Below are 16,344 nucleotides of genomic sequence, written 5' to 3'. Positions count from 1 at the left end.
GGTCAGTTAATACCATACTATATACAGGGTCAGTTAATACCATACTATATACAGGGTCAGTTAATACCATACTATATACAGGGTCAGTTAATACCATACTATATACAGGGTCAGTTAATACCATACTATATACAGGGATAGTTAATACCATACTATATACAGGGTCAGGTTAATACCATACTATATACAGGGTCAGTTAATACCATACTATATACAGGGTCAGTTCAATACTATATACAGGGTCAGTTAATACCATATTAACAATGTGCAGGGATGCTAGCGTGATGGAGGTAGATATGTATAGGGGGGACTAGGCAACAGGATATAAGATGACCAGAGTAGCAGCGGCTTGTATTTGAGTGTGTTTGTGTGTAGAGTCAGTATAAATCAAATCCAAGTTTATTTGTCACGTGCGCCGAAATACCACAGGTACAGTGAAATGCTCTAACCAATAGTGCAAAAAAGGTATTAGGTGAACAATAGGTAAGTAAAGAAATAAAAACAACTGTAAAAAAGACAATGAAAAATAACAATAGTGAGGCTATATACAGTAGTGAGGCTATATACAGTAGACAGGCTATATACAGTAGTGAGGCTATATACAGTAGAGAGGCTATATACAGTAGTGAGGCTATATACAGTAGTGAGGCTATATACAGTAGAGAGGCTATATACAGTAGACAGGCTATATACAGGAGTGAGGCTTTATACAGTAGAGAGGCTATACACAGTAATGAGGCTACATACAGTATTGAGGCTATATACAGTAGTGAGGCTATATACAGTAGACAGGCTATAACAGTAGCGAGGCTATAACAGTAGCGAGGCTATATACAGTAGTGAGGCTATATACAGTAGACAGGCTATAACAGTAGCGAGGCTATAACAGTAGCGAGGCTATATACAGTAGTGAGGCTATAACAGTAGCGAGGCTATATACAGTAGTGAGGCTATAACAGTAGCGAGGCTATATACAGTAGTGAGGCTATATACAGTAGACAGGCTATAACAGTAGCGAGGCTATAACAGTAGCGAGGCTATATACAGTAGTGAGGCTATATACAGTAGTGAGGCTATATACAGTAGACAGGCTATAACAGTAGCGAGGCTATAACAGTAGCGAGGCTATATACAGTAGTGAGGCTATATACAGTAGTGAGGCTATATACAGTAGACAGGCTATAACAGTAGCGAGGCTATAACAGTAGCGAGGCTATATACAGTAGTGAGGCTATAACAGTAGCGAGGCTATATACAGTAGTGAGGCTATAACAGTAGTGAGGCTATATACAGTAGTGAGGCTATAACAGTTGCGAGGCTATACACAGACACTGGTTAGTCAGCCTGATTGAGGTAGTATATACATGTAGATATGGTTAAAGTGACTATGCATATATGATGAACAGAGAGTAGCAGTAGCGTAAAAGAGGGGTTGGCGGGTGGTGGGACACAATGCAGATAGTCTGGTTGGCCAATGTGCACTGGTTGGTCGGCCCAATTGAAGTAGTATGTATGTACATGAATGTATAGTTAAAGTGACTATGTATATATGATAAACAGAGAGTAGCAGCAGCGTAAAAGAGGGGTTGGGGGGACACAATGCAAATAGTCCGGGTAACCATTTGATTACCTGTTCAGGAGTCTTATGGCTTGGGGGTAAAAACTGTTGAGAAGCCTTTTTGTCCTAGACTTGGCACTCCGGTGCCGCTTGCCATGCGGTAGTAGAGAGAACAGTCTATGACTGGGGTGGCCGGGGTCTTTGACAATTTTTACGGCCTTCCTCTGAGTGGGTATGTGAGTGGGTGTGTTTGTGTCAGTATAAATGTATGGGCATATTATGTGTGAGTGAGAAGATGATGGAGTGAGTGTGTGAGTGTGTATGGCCCTGTGACTGTGTAAGGCCCTGTGAGTTTGTAGGGCCCTGTGACTGTGTAAGGCCCTGTGAGTTTGTAGGGCCCTGTGACTGTGTAAGGCCCTGTGAGTTTGTAGGGCCCTGTGAGTTTGTAGGGCCCTGTGAGTTTGTAGGGCCCTGTGAGTTTGTAAGGCCCTGTGAGTGTGTAGGGCCCTGTGACTGTGTAAGGCCCTGTGACTGTGTAGGGCCCCGTGACTGTGTAGGGCCCTGTGAGTGTGTAGGGCCCTGTGACTGTGTAAGGCCCTGTGACTGTGTAGGGCCCTGTGAGTGTGTGGGGCCCTGTGACTGTGTAAGGCCCTGTGACTGTGTAAGGCTCTGTGAGTGTGTAGGGCCCTGTGAGTGTGTAGGGCCCTGTGAGTGTGTATGGCCCTGTGACTATGTAAGGTCCTGTGAGTTTGTAGGGCCCTGGGAGTGTGTAAGGCCCTGTGAGTTTGTAGGGCCCTGTGAGTGTGTAAGGCCCTGTGAGTTTGTAGGGCCATGTGACTGTGTAAGGCCCTGTGAGTTTGTAGGGCCCTGTGTGTTTGTAGGGCCTTATAACTATGTAAGGCCCTGTGAGTTTGTAGGGCACTGTGAGTTTGTAGGGCCCTGTGAGTTTGTAAGGGCCTGTGACTGTGTAAACCCCAGTGACTGTGTATAGAGAGAGTGCAAAAGGTCAATAAAGATTCAAGGTTTATTCAGATAATCCGTTTAGGTATTTTGTTAGCTATTTATCAGTCTTGGGGATAGAAGATGTTCAAGAGCCTGTTGGGCCAGACTTGATGCACCGGTACCACTTGCCGTGCGGAAGCAGAGGGAACAGTCTATAGCTTGGGTGGTTGGAGTCTTTAACAATTTTCAGGGCCTTCCTACCACACTGCCTGATATAGATGTCCTGGAAGGCAGGGAGCTCAGCCCCAGTGATGTACTGGGTTGTCCGCACCGCCCTCTGTATCGCAATGCAATGGAGGGCGGTGCTATTGCCATACCAGGCAGTGATGCAGCCAGTCAAGATGCTTTCAATGGTACAGCTGTATCACTTTTTGAGGATTTGAGGTTTCATGCCAAACGTTTTCAACCTCCTGAGGGGGAAGGGGCGCTGTTGTGCCTTCTTCATGACTGTGCGCGTGTGTTTGGACCATTTCAAGTCTTTAGTGATTTGTACACTGAGGAACTTGAAGCTCTCGACCTGCTCGTGGGTGAACAAGGAGTACAGGATGGGACTGAGCAAGCACCCCTGAGGAGTCCCCGTGTTGAGGGTCAGCGTGGCGGAGGTGATATTGCCTACCCTCACCACCTGGGGTTGGCCCGTCAGGAAGTCCAGGATCCAGTTGATGATTGAAGCTTGATGATGAGCTTCGAGGGGACAATGATGTTGAACCCTGAGCTGTATTGAATGAACAGCATTCTCACATCGGCAGGGTAGCCTAGTGGTTAGAGCGTTGGACTAGTAACCGGAAGGTTGCAAGTGCAACTCCCCGACATGACAAGGTACAAATCTGTCGTTCTGCCCCTGAACAGGCAGTTAACCTACTGTTCCTAGGGGGAAAACAAGAATTTGTTCTTAACTGACTTGCCTAGTTAAATATCTCGATGGGTGAGGGCAGTGTCGAGAGCAATTGAGATTGCGTCATCTGTGGATCTGTTGTGGCGGTATGCAAATTGGAGTGGGTCTGGGATGATGGAGTTAATGTTTGCCATAACCATCCTCTCAAAGCACTTCATGATTACAGAGGAGTGCTACAGGGTGCTAGTCATTGTGGCATGAAGCCTTAGAGTTATTGGGGACAGTGATGATGGTGGTCATCTTAAAACATGTGGGGATGACAGACTGGGACAAAGAGACGTTGAACATTACCATGAATACGCCTGCTAGCTGTTCTGCTCTGAGAATGAGCCCTGGAACACTGTCGGGCCCAGCGGCCTTGCGGGTGTTGACCTGATTAAAGACCCAGTGCCGGGCCCCTCAGAGAGCGAGATCACCCAAACCTCTGAGTCGGTGACGGCCCTCACACCTGTAACGATGTTGTTGTTGTCAAAGAGTGCATAAAATGCATTGTCTTCGTCTGGTGTCGTTGGGCAGATTACAGCTGGGTCTTCCTTTGTAATGGACTGTAGCCCCTGCTACATGCGGTGGCCATCGGAGCCTGTGTAATATGATTCCACCTTACTTCTATATTGTCCTTTTGCCCGTTTGATGACTTTGCGGAGGTCGTAGCGGGACTTCTTGTACTTATTCCTGTCCTCTGCCGTAGCCTCAGCCTTGTCTGCGGTAGCCCTGTCCTTTAGTTAAGCGCCAACCTCGATGTTAATCCAGGGCTTTTGATTGGGAAAACAGCAAACGTGCACAACATCGCCAATACATTTTCTAATGAAGCCGGTGACGGAGGTGGTTCACTCATCAATGTTATCGGTGGCGTCTCGAAACATATTCCAATCAGCGCTAGCAAAGCACATGGGTATTTATAGCTATTCAAGAGCAAATCATCAACCCTGTTACAATCAACTCTGTTGGCACTTACTAGTCTTTCTTCTTGAGATGGGAAAACATGTTTTTTAACCAAGTTACACAACCCAAACGGCACTATCTCAGTGGAATGACCCAATTTATACTTAATGTTGCTGAACTAGGCCTACAAAATTAGCTAAATGTTTGATAATGATTTTCATTAACAATTGAATTCTTGTCTTTAAAACGATTCACTATCACACACTATCACACACAAGCACACACAAGCACACACACAAGCACACACACAAGCACACACACAAGCACACACAAGCACACACAAGCACACACAAGCACACACAAGCACACACAAGCACACACAAGCACACACAAGCACACACGAACACACACACAAGCACACACAAGCACACACACAAGCACACACAAGCACACACAAGCACACACGAACACACACACTATCACACACAAGCACACACACTATCACACACAAGCACACACACTATCACACACAAGCACACACGAACACACACGAACACACACGAACACACACGAACACACACGAACACACACGAACACACACGAACACGTGTGCAATTTATATAATTACAGTAATAAGTAATTCTATAAGCAATTCAATACTCGCAGCTACCACAGATGTGAGTGACAGGTGATTTAGGATACTCAATCTTCTATTTATAACCAAATATATGAAATATAATTAAGTCATTATTAAAGTAACTGTCCAGTGAAAATCTCATATTCTGTTAACTCATATCCAAATAGAGTTGTTGACTCATCCTATACTTGCATTTGTGGCCAAAGCGTAAATTTGAGAAAAAACACCTCAAAACTTGTATCTCAAATAGACCATTTAAAAGATGCTTGCTATTTCCTCATAGAGGATGATGTCAACCTCCTGAGGAGGATGAGCTGGCCAATCAGAGGTCTACGTTCATATTTTTCATGATCGATATGCTCCCACACCATTCTATTATTGGGGTAGACCTTCACCATTTGTCACGCCCTGATCTTAGTTATCTTAGTTTTCTTTATTATTTGGTTAGGTCAGGGTGTGACAAGGGTGGTTTGTGTAGTTTTGTTTGTCTAGGGGTTTTTGTATTGTCTAGGGGTTTTTGTATTGTCTAGGGGTTTTTGTATTGTCTAGGGGTTTTTGTATTGTCTAGGGGTTTTTGTATTGTCTAGGGGTTTTTGTATTGTCTAGGGGTTTTTGTATTGTCTAGGGGTTTTTGTATTGTCTAGGGGTTTTTGTATTGTCTAGTTTTTTTTTATATGTCTAGGGGTTTTGTAGTCTAGGTGTTTATATGTCTATGGTTGCCTAGATTGGTTCTCAATCAGAGGCAGCTGTTTATCGTTGTCTCTGATTGGGAACCATATTTAGGTAGCCATATTCCTTGGTTATTTTGTGGGTTGTTATTCTATGTTTAGTTGCCATATTGCTTCACGGTTCGGTTTGTTGTTTTGTTTCGTTCTGGTCAGTGTTCTCTCTTTTATTAAAGAGTTATATTCGCTTACCACGCTGCGCCTTGGTCTCCTCACTATGACGAACGTGACAGAACAACCCACCAAAAAAGGACCAAGCAGCGTGCTAAAAAGGAGTGGACATCTTGGACCCGGGAGAAAAAGGAGTGGAGGACATCCTGGACCTGGGAGGAGGTAATGGCAGGGGACAAGACCCTGCCATGGAAGCAGGTGGAGATAGCACAGGAGGAACAGCGTCGATATGAGGGTGCACGGAAGCCCGAGAGGCAGCCCCAAGATTTGTTTTGGGAGGGGGCACACGAGGAGATTGCATTAGTCAGGCCGGAGACCTGAGCCAACTCCTTGTGCTTACTGTGGGGAGCGTGTTACTGGTCAGGCACCGTGTTATGCGGTGGAGCGCACGGTGTCTCCAGTGCGCTCTTCTAGCCTGGTACACTCTATTCCAGCTCCTCGCATTGGCCTGGCTAGAATGGGCATCCAGCCAGGAAGGAGGGTGCCGGCTCAGCGCTCCTGGTCTCCAGTGTACCTCTTTGGACCAGGATATCCTGCGCCGGCTTTGCGTACTGTATCTCCGGTGAGTCTACACAACCCGGCGAAAATAAACACCCTGCCAGGACGGGTTGTGTCAGCTCTACACTCCAGGCCTCCAGTGCGCCTCCAGGATCCAGTACGCCCTCTTCCTACTCCTCGCACTCGCCCTGAGGTGCGTATCCCCAGCCCGGAACCACCAGTTCTGGCACCACGCACCAGGCCTACAGTGCGCCTTGGCAGTCCAGAGTGTCCGGAGACAGTACCCAGTCCAGAGCGTCCGGCGACAGTGCCCAGTCCAGAGCGTCCGGCGACAGTACCCAGTCCAGAGCGTCCGGCGACAGTGCCCAGTCCAGAGGGTCCGGTGACAGTGCCCAGTCCAGAGCGTCCGGCGACAGTACCCAGTCCAGAGCGTCCGGTGACAGTACCCAGTCCAGAGCGTCCGGCGACGGTGCCCAGTCTAGAGTGTCCGGAGACAGTAACCAGTCCAGAGCGTCCGGCGACGGTGCCCAGTCCAGAACGTCCGGCGACAGTACCCAGTCCAGAGCGTCCGGCGACAGTGCCCAGTCCAGAGCATCCGGCGACCGTGCCCAGTCCGGAACCTCCAACGATGGGCCACAGTCCGGAACCTCCAGCGACGGGCCCCAGTCCGGAACCTCCAGCGACGGGCCCCAGTCCGGAACCTCCAGCGACGGGCCCCAGTCCGGAACCTCCAGCGACGGGCCCCAGTCCGGAACCTCCAACGACGGGCCCCAGTCCGGAACCTCCAGCGACGGGCCCCAGTCCGGAACCTCCAACGACGGGCCCCATCCGGCGATAATCCACACAGCGAGGGTCCCCAGCCCGGGGCCTACGGTGAGGATCCGCAGTCCAGAGCATCCGGCGGTGATCCACGGGTCAGGACTCAGTGTAAAGAAGGGGGCGGCGTCCAGAACCAAAGTCGCCACCAAGGTTAGATGCCCACCCAGACCATCCCATATAGATTTAGGTCTGCGGCCGGGAGTCCGCACCTTTGGGTGGGGGGGGGGTACTGTCACGCCCTGATCTTAGTTAACTTAGTTTTCTTTAAAATTTGGTTAGGTCAGGGTGTGACAAGGGTGGTTTGTTTAGTTTTTGTATTGTCTAGGGGTTTTTGTATTGTCTAGGGGTTTTTGCTTGTCTAGGTTTTTTTTCAATCTAGGTGTTTATATGTCTATGGTTGCCTAGACTGGTTCTCAATCAGAGGCAGCTGTTTATCGTTGTCCCTGATTGGGAACCATATTTAGGTAGCCATATTCCTTGGTTATTTTGTGGGTTGTGATTATATGTTTACTTGCCATATTGCTTCACGATTTGTTTTGTTTAGTTCTGGTCAGTGTTCTCTCTTTTATTAAAGAGTTATGTTCGCTTACCACGCTGCGCCTTGGTCTCCTCACTATGACGACCATTCCAACACAGAAAAGCTGCTTTTTAACATACATCATTACCATTTATTGGAAGGAAAACTATTTTCCACAATTACTTTAAATATATATTTTCTTATATAGAAAACTAGTCGACAATGTCAATTACAAGGATGATGAAGGTGATGAGGATGAAGGTGATGATGACTATTTGGCTATTTTTACTGTCATTATTTATTATCATACCAACAAATATCAATGAATAACCAAAATAAAGTGTAAATAAAATATACATTTAAACATATGGTGACTGTAAGCAAATTTAGCAACAGATAACATGAAAGTCTGCAACCGCTGATTCAACAGGTGGACACAGTCTCAGCACCCTGCTAGAGCGCGCTCGCACGAGAGAGAGAGAGCGAGAGAGAGAGAGAGAGAGAGCGAGAGAGAGAGAGAGAGCGAGAGAGAGAGAGAGAGCGAGAGAGAGAGAGAGAGCGAGAGAGAGAGAGAGAGAGAGAGAGAGAGGGTGTATAAAGGAGTAAAGCCATGCGCTCGGCTCGACCATGGCTCATAAGTTCATCATGAATTCCACTCAGGTGTTCAACCGCACGGGTCCATGCGTTGCTCATACTTTTGAGAACAGAACGGAAGATGACAACTTCGACCTAGGCGGCTGCCTATTTTTGTTCATAATGCCATTTGATGCAGTCGTGAATGTGCTGGTTTTTGTGTTCTTGATGCTCACAATCCTGTCTTTGGCTGTGAACGGGTTCACTTTGTTGGGACTGGGACGCTCGGAGGACCTATCTTGGGAGCCACGCTACGCCCTGCTGAAGAACTTGATTCTGAGTGACATGGTGCAGACCATCAATTTGGGCCCCTTTGTGACCCACTGCTTACTGCAGAGAAGCACAATGAACTTTAACACCTTGTGCCTCCTCCAGTATTTCACCGGAAGCGTCTGCATCTTCAGCACCCTCATCACCATCACCTGCATGGCCATTGAGCGATACCTGTATGTGTGCCATGCCATCCACTACCTGTCCATCCTCACCCCTCTGCGCCTGCGCCTCACCGTCGGCCTCACCTGGGTCTTGTCCATCAGCGTTGGCTGCGTTAACTTCACCCTGCTACACCAGGGGGAAGGGGAGTACGGCACAGCAACGTCTGGACTCATATGTGAGCCTGACACCGTGGAACGCCACATGGGGTTCCCCAGGGCAGCGGCTATCACCCGCAAGCTGGTGGGCTTCATCTTCACCCTGCTCTGCCTCCTCAGCTACTTATTTGCCTATGTACGGATGTACCAGGACGCCCGCAACGCTGTAGTGCCCTTCAACACGGTGAACACGCGGGCGCGCAACACTGTGCTTTTCTACTGTGGGATGGTGTTCCTGCAGCTACTCCCTATGTTCCTCAAGATCACCTCGGATGCTCTGTGGGAGCTGGAGGGCACAGGGGCCATGATGACCGCCTTCTCCGGGGCTGGGACCTTGCTGTCCGCTGGAACTCTGCACATCTCCCTCCTGATCCTCATCATGGTGCCTCCCTGCATCAACCCACTTATCTTTGGCATTCGCAATTGGGAGGTACGTCAGGCGCTGTTCAGACTCTTCCGCTGGAAGGGCAAACGCCCTGAGCTGGAGCTGGAGAGGACGTGGGTGAGGTCACAGCACAGGGCAGGTGTGTTGGAATGAGGCAGAGGAGAGGTGGGAGAGGTGTCTCCCAGAAATGGCAGCTGAGAAGAGGGACGATGAGATGCATTCAATTTGGAATGAGACAGACACAGAAACTTGCGAAGGGAATTTACAGTAAGGACCAAACTACAGTAACGGCCAAAGTACAGTGAGGACCATAATACAGTAAGGACCATAATACAGTAAGGACCATAATACAGTAAGGACCATAGTACAGTAAGGACCATAATACAGTAAGGACCATAGTACAGTAAGGACCATAGTACAGTAAGGACCATAATACAGTAAGGACCATAGTACAGTAAGGACCATAGTACAGTAAGGACCATAATACAGTTAGGACCATAGTACAGTAAGGACCATAATACAGTTAGGACCATAGTACAGTAAGGACCATAATACAGTAAGGACCATAATATAGTAAGGACCATAGTACAGTAAGGACCATAATACAGTAAGGACCATAGTACAGTAAGGACCATAATACAGTAAGGACCAAAAATACCAGTTTTATAATATTATACTGAATGTATAATTATCTGTACCATGCAATTATAGTTGGCCAAGGTGTGCTATTTCATCAGGCTTCAATACAAGAATTGGTGTAGTGTTTCGGAAGGCATCTGATATTGCATTGAGAAAAGTGGTTCTCATTTACAAGGGCAAATGCATTTTCACATGCTGAGATGTTAGTGACCATCACAGGCTTTTTCTGTTCTTGGACTGTTTTCCTCTTTCATTATCTTTGGGCTCCCGAGTGGCACAGAGGTCTAAGGCACTGCATCTCAGTGCTAGAGGCATCACTACAGACACCCTGGTTCGATTCCAGGCTGTATCACAACTGGCTGTGATTGGGAGTCCCATAGGGCGGCGCACAATTGGCTCAGCGTCATCTGGGTTAGGTTTTGGCCGGGGTAGGCTGTCATTGTAAATAATAATTGGTTCTTAACTGGCTTACCTAGTTAAATAAAGGCTAAATAAATAAAAAGATATCTTAGTCCTGCATTTGAAGATGTTTTCACTGTACTCAAATCAAATCAAATTATATTGGTCACATACACATATTTAGCAGATGTTATTGTGGGTGTAGTGAAATGCTTGTGTTCCTAGCTCCAACAGGGCAATAATATCTAACCATTCACAACAATACACACAAATCTAAAGTATAAGAATGGAGTTAAGAATGTCATCAATATTAGGACGAGCAATGTCGGAGTGGCATTGACTAAAATACAGTATAAACATATGAAGTGAGTAAAGCAGTATGTAAACATTATTAAAGTGACCAGTGTTCCATTATTAAAGTGACCAGTGTTCCATTATTAAAGTGACCAGTGTTCCATTATTAAAGTGACCAGTGTTCCATTATTAAAGTGACCAGTGTTCCATTATTAAAGTGACCAGTGTTCCATTATTAAAGTGACCAGTGTTCCATTATTAAAGTGACCAGTGTTCCATTATTAAAGTGACCAGTGTTCCATTATTAAAGGGACCAGTGATTCAGGCCCCTGTCTTCTCTGTCCCTGTCTTCTCTGTCCCTGTCTTCTCTGTCCATGTCTTCTCTGTCCCTGTCTTCTCTGTCCCTGTCTTCTCTGTCCCTGTCTTCTCTGTCCATGTCTTCTCTGTCCCTGTCTTCTCTGTCCATGTCTTCTCTGTCCCTGTCTTCTCTGTCCATGTCTTCTCTGTCCCTGTCTTCTCTGTCCATGTCTTCTCTGTCCCTGTCTTCTCTGTCCCTGTCTTCTCTGTCCATGTCTTCTCTGTCCCTGTCTTCTCTGTCCATGTCTTCTCTGTCCATGTCTTCTCTGCCCCTGTCTTCTCTGCCCCTGTCTTCTCTGCCCCTGTCTTCTCTGCCCCTGTCGTCTCTGTCTTCTCTGTCCCTGTCTTCTCTGCCCTTGTCTTCTCTGTCCCTGTCTTCTCTGTCCATGTCTTCTCTGTCCCTGTCTTCTCTGTCCATGTCTTCTCTGTCCATGTCTTCTCTGCCCCTGTCTTCTCTGCCCCTGTCTTCTCTGCCCCTGTCTTCTCTGCCCCTGTCGTCTCTGTCTTCTCTGTCCCTGTCTTCTCTGCCCTTGTCTTCTCTGTCCCTGTCTTCTCTGTCCCTGTCTTCTCTGCCCCTGTCTTCTCTGCCCCTGTCTTCTCTGTCTCTGTCTTCTCTGCCCTTGTCTTCTCTGTCCCTGTCTTCTCTGTCCCTGTCTTCTCTGCCCCTGTCTTCTCTGTCCCTGTCTTCTCTGTCCCTGTCTTCTCTGTCCCTGTCTTCTCTGTCCCTGTCTTCTCTGTCCCTGTCTCCTCTGCCCCTGTCTTCTCTGCCCCTGTCTTCTCTGTCTCTGTCTCCTCTGCCCTTGTCTTCTCTGCCCCTGTCTTCTGTCTCTGTCTTCTCTGCCCCTGTCTTATCTGTCCCTGTCTTATCTGTCCCTGTCTTATCTGTCCCTGTCTTCTCTGCCCCTGTCTTCTCTGCCCCTGTCTTCTCTGTCCCTGTCTTATCTGTCCCTGTCTTATCTGTCCCTGTCTTCTCTGCCCCGGTCTTCTCTGTCCCTGTCTTCTCTGCCCCGGTCTTCTCTGTCCCAGTCTTCTCTGTCCCTGTCTTCTCTGTCCCGGTCTTCTCTGTCCCTGTCTTCTCTGTCCCTGTCTTCTCTGCCCCGGTCTTCTCTGTCCCGGTCTTCTCTGTCCCGGTCTTCTCTGTCCCTGTCTACTCTGTCTCTGTCTTCTCTGTCCAAGCAGTGAGGATGAGAGCAACACAGTGGGATGTGGATAAATGTTTTCAGGTCAAATGCAGACGTTTAAATAAAAAATAAAAAAATCTCAATATCAAATATTTTCTGGGGAACAATTAAGAACCTTACTGTGATTGTTTTCAATTCAAATGGTCAAACATAAACAAAAATAGCTTCTTAGCAAAGAGTAATTTCTCAAGCAATAATTTTGCTTGGACTTGTCTGGGAGTGGAGTGGGGAGGGGAAAACTGACAACGATCTGTTATTGGCAGAGAGGTTTGGAACTCTCTTTCTTATTGGTCTATTGCTTATAGGTCTCATTGATCAACAGGCAGGTGTTGTATTTTATATTGAATGTTCTGAGAGTATGTTATTATATCTTACATTATTGTTTATACAGGAGCAGCTGCCTTCTTGGCCAGGTATCCCTTGGATAAAACTCAGGTTGGCATTTATTGTCATGAAGGCAGCTCTGCAGAGTGGTCACTAGCTGGCACAGCCACAGAGTCATGAAATTGGATGTTGGATGTTGGATGTTGGATGTTAAATGCCATACAATGTATTGCTGTTGAATAAACCACACTGATTTAAAAACTAACCCTAACATTAACCATACGGCTAACCCTAATACCTAACCCTAACATTAACCACACGGCTAACCCTAATGCCTAACCCTAACATTAACCACACGGCTAACCCTAATGCCTAACCCTAACATTAACCACACGGCTAACCCTAATGCCTAACCCTAACATTAACCACACGGCTAACCCTAATGCCTAACCCTAACATTAACCACACGGCTAACCCTAATGCCTAACCCTAACATTAACCACACGGCTAACCCTAATGCCTAACCCTAACATTAACCACACGGCTAACCCTAATGCCTAACCCTAACATTAACCACACGGCTAACCCTAATGCCTAACCCTAACATTAACCACACGGCTAACCCTAATGCCTAACCCTAACATTAACCACACGGCTAACCCTAATGCCTAACCCTAACATTAACCACACGGCTAACCCTAATGCCTAACCCTAACATTAACCACACGGCTAACCCTAATGCCTAACCCTAACCTGAAATTGCGACCAAAAAGCTAAATTTTTTGGGGGACAATATAGCCCATTTTGACTTTGCAGCTGGCCCATCGAGCAGGAAATAGATCAGTTCAGCCTACAGGACAAGATTCATGACAATAGCCCTGCGGGTGATAATTATTAATGTAAAAAATATATATTTTTGCGTTTTTCTAGATATAAATGGATTTAAAATGTTGTCTCCTAAAGTTTCAAAAGCTTTGACTATCATCCAGAAACTGCCATAACATATTTCGTCAACTTCGATACATGGGCTACTCTTGTTTTCTAATTTTTTTCCTCAAGTGAAACAAGGTCAGGTGATTTTCAGACGATCACATCTGGATTACTCAACATTAAAACATTAAAATGAAATGTGTTTTTAAAATGAATCTATGGCCATGAGAATGGTGAATAATTGTATTACTGTTATAAAATTGTCCTTAGTATTTCTATTGTCTTTCATTCTGTTTTTACTTCCAATTGAAGCAAAAGTGTTCTGGTTAGATTTTGCATTGACATAATGAACCCATATTATTTTATGCACTAACGTAATCTGTGTAAATGTTTCCTTTCAGGGTTTATTCATCAACTGATTGTGATGTCACATTTTCAGACATAAATCTATGCCATACAATGCATTGCTGTTGAATAAAGATCTATAATTTGATGTAATTGTGTAGTTATTCTTTTCATGGAGATGGGTGTCACCGGATATTGCATAATAATTGATAATTGGCTGTTAATAAATTGGTGGTTCAGGTTGAATCAATACCCTGTCGCCTGGTAGAAATTAGGAATCATTTGACCTGCTGCTATTTTGCATATTTCCATTTCCTCTGGCAGAGCCATACTCTCTTAGGCCCCCTAGTGGTACATCCTTGTAATGTCAAACATGTACTCAAATCCAAGTCTATTGGTCGTGTACATGGTTTAGCAGGTGTTATAGCAGTGCAGCGAAATGCTTATGTTACTAGCTCCTAACAACTATTCCTAGATGATATTACAGTAATGCCAACTGGTTATCTCGTGGGGAGTTGCATTAGCCTCGAGGTGGTGGTGGGAATAAGGGTTTCTGGTGAAACCGAAGTCAACTTTTTGCCATACTGGGATCCAACCAGTGATCCTCTGCTCGCAAACCTAGTGATGGGTATTCAGCCGGCTCGTTCGGCTCAGCTCACCAAAAAGAGCGTCTCTCTTTTGGCCCCCAAAAGGCTCTTAAAAAAAATATCTGTTTTGTATTTTTTCAAGTCAAACACTTTTCGATAGTTTGACTATGATTGGTGTTAAAACAATTATAATTAAATAATTACATTAAATAATACTCTACCTTAACCACAATGTATTTAAAAATGCATTGGTTTGTTATTAAAAATAATGCTATTAAACATTTGCTTTTAAAGTCTAACTTTTTAATGTATATAAACAAACTACTTCTCATATATACTGGGTTAAATAATGATGTAGTAATAACTGCTTACTGTACCTCTCTCCACTGATCTCCACAGTGACCTGCTCAAAGGGTTCCAGGACTCTGCACACCTCCTCCACCACCTCCCATTCCTCTTGGGTCAGAGCATCAACAGGACTCTGCACACCTCCTCCACCACCTCCCATTCCTCTTGGGTCAGAGCATCAACAGGACTCTGCACACCTCCTCCACCACCTCCCATTCCTCTTGGGTCAGAGCATCAACAGGACTCTGCAGAGAGATTAAAGTAGATGTCACGTGTCAAAATTTTGATTGATGACCCTATGTGAGCCTATGTGAACTCTATGTGAACCCTATGTAGTGATGACGTGTGCATGTCTTCTGGTCAGGCAAGCCTGGTTAGGTGGGGGCTATGGGTTGAGTAAGGGTCCATTTGACAGGCCGTTAATGATTGATGACCCAAGCCTGATTTATGACCCTATGTAATGATTTATGACCCTATGTCATGTAGAAGGGTGCATGCCCAGGGGGGTTGGTGGGGTTGAGTAAGTGACCCTGTGTCAGGTCAACCTGTTACTGTTTCTCACGGTTTGGGTTGGTTAAGGCCCCTTATAAAGCCGCTGAACAATACCTGTTTAAGAGTGCACAAGATCTTAAGAATAACCATGGAATTTGGGATCGGTACCAAAGCAGTGATGACGGTAACAACTGAAGCAGGCCCTCGGGTTGCCCATAGAGCAAGGGCAAAGTATCAACCAGCAATATATGATGCGCCAAAAAAACGTTTTTTAAATGTGTATAGAACCCAAATACCGCCAGCAAATGCTCTGACAGATCAAGTGTTGATGTCTAATGGCCAGCAGTGGGGGTATCGGTTTGATTACCTGGCCTGTAGAGTGACCCTCTATACGGTAGATGAAGGAGAAGAATATACAGACCAGACTGTAGGCTTGGAATATGGTGTTGAAGACTGGTCGGTTTTTCGCAAGGTTGTGTGTCCTGAACTGAGCCTTATCACCAAGGGGTATAGTGTGTTCACGGGCCACGAGACCCGTTGGGAAGGTACCCCGGACTCCTCAGGACAAATATTTCACAGGGTGAAAATACAAAGAAAGAATGGCCGACCGTGCGGCAGCGTGGAGTTCTATATCGGCACCGAGGCAATCCGAAACCACAACCTTAGGGGTGGTGGCCTGACTGGGGATACCCGACTGCGTCTGCTTATTCCTTTTAAGAGTTGGGATGTACTGGAATTGAAAATGTTGCAACCGTTGGATGCTCTCTTTGTACAGAGCCAACAGCGTCAGAGCCTTGTTCATTTAAAGAAGTGCATAATATATACGAATCGTAAAGATTACGATGCAAAAGAGCCTCAAGAAGATACAGCGTCAGAAGAAAACTAAGTAAGCGGATGCTTTAACCCCGCCCCCCAGATACCCAATGGCCTTGTTCTACAATAAAAAGAAAAAAAGCAGCCAGTTCTTCATTTCAGCATACACCATGGATCTCCAGACCATCTACGAGGAAGCCACTACGTCATGGGGGCCCGACACTAAAGACTCTATGCCACGAAGCCCTACACTCTACGCACCCCTGGCAAGACCCGTGACACCCCCGACATTTACCCAGCCTGAGGATGTGTTTGATGGGGTG

The 16,344-nt window shown here is 46.2% G+C and overlaps 1 protein-coding gene across 1 annotated transcript; it reads left to right on the top strand.

The window, feature by feature from the left end:
• Positions 1-8,331: 8,331 nt before the first annotated feature.
• Positions 8,332-9,465, top strand: LOC109886827 (olfactory receptor 2G3-like). The gene has a single exon (XM_020478396.2). It carries the CDS (start codon positions 8,332-8,334, stop codon positions 9,463-9,465), a length of 1,134 nt encoding a protein of 377 aa, XP_020333985.2.
• Positions 9,466-16,344: the final 6,879 nt, after the last annotated feature.

Source organism: Oncorhynchus kisutch, linkage group LG24, assembly GCF_002021735.2.
Source record: "Oncorhynchus kisutch isolate 150728-3 linkage group LG24, Okis_V2, whole genome shotgun sequence".
Taxonomy (NCBI): domain Eukaryota; kingdom Metazoa; phylum Chordata; class Actinopteri; order Salmoniformes; family Salmonidae; genus Oncorhynchus; species Oncorhynchus kisutch.
Note: the sequence above shows the minus strand (reverse complement) of the source record. Positions and strands in the feature narration are given on the sequence as shown.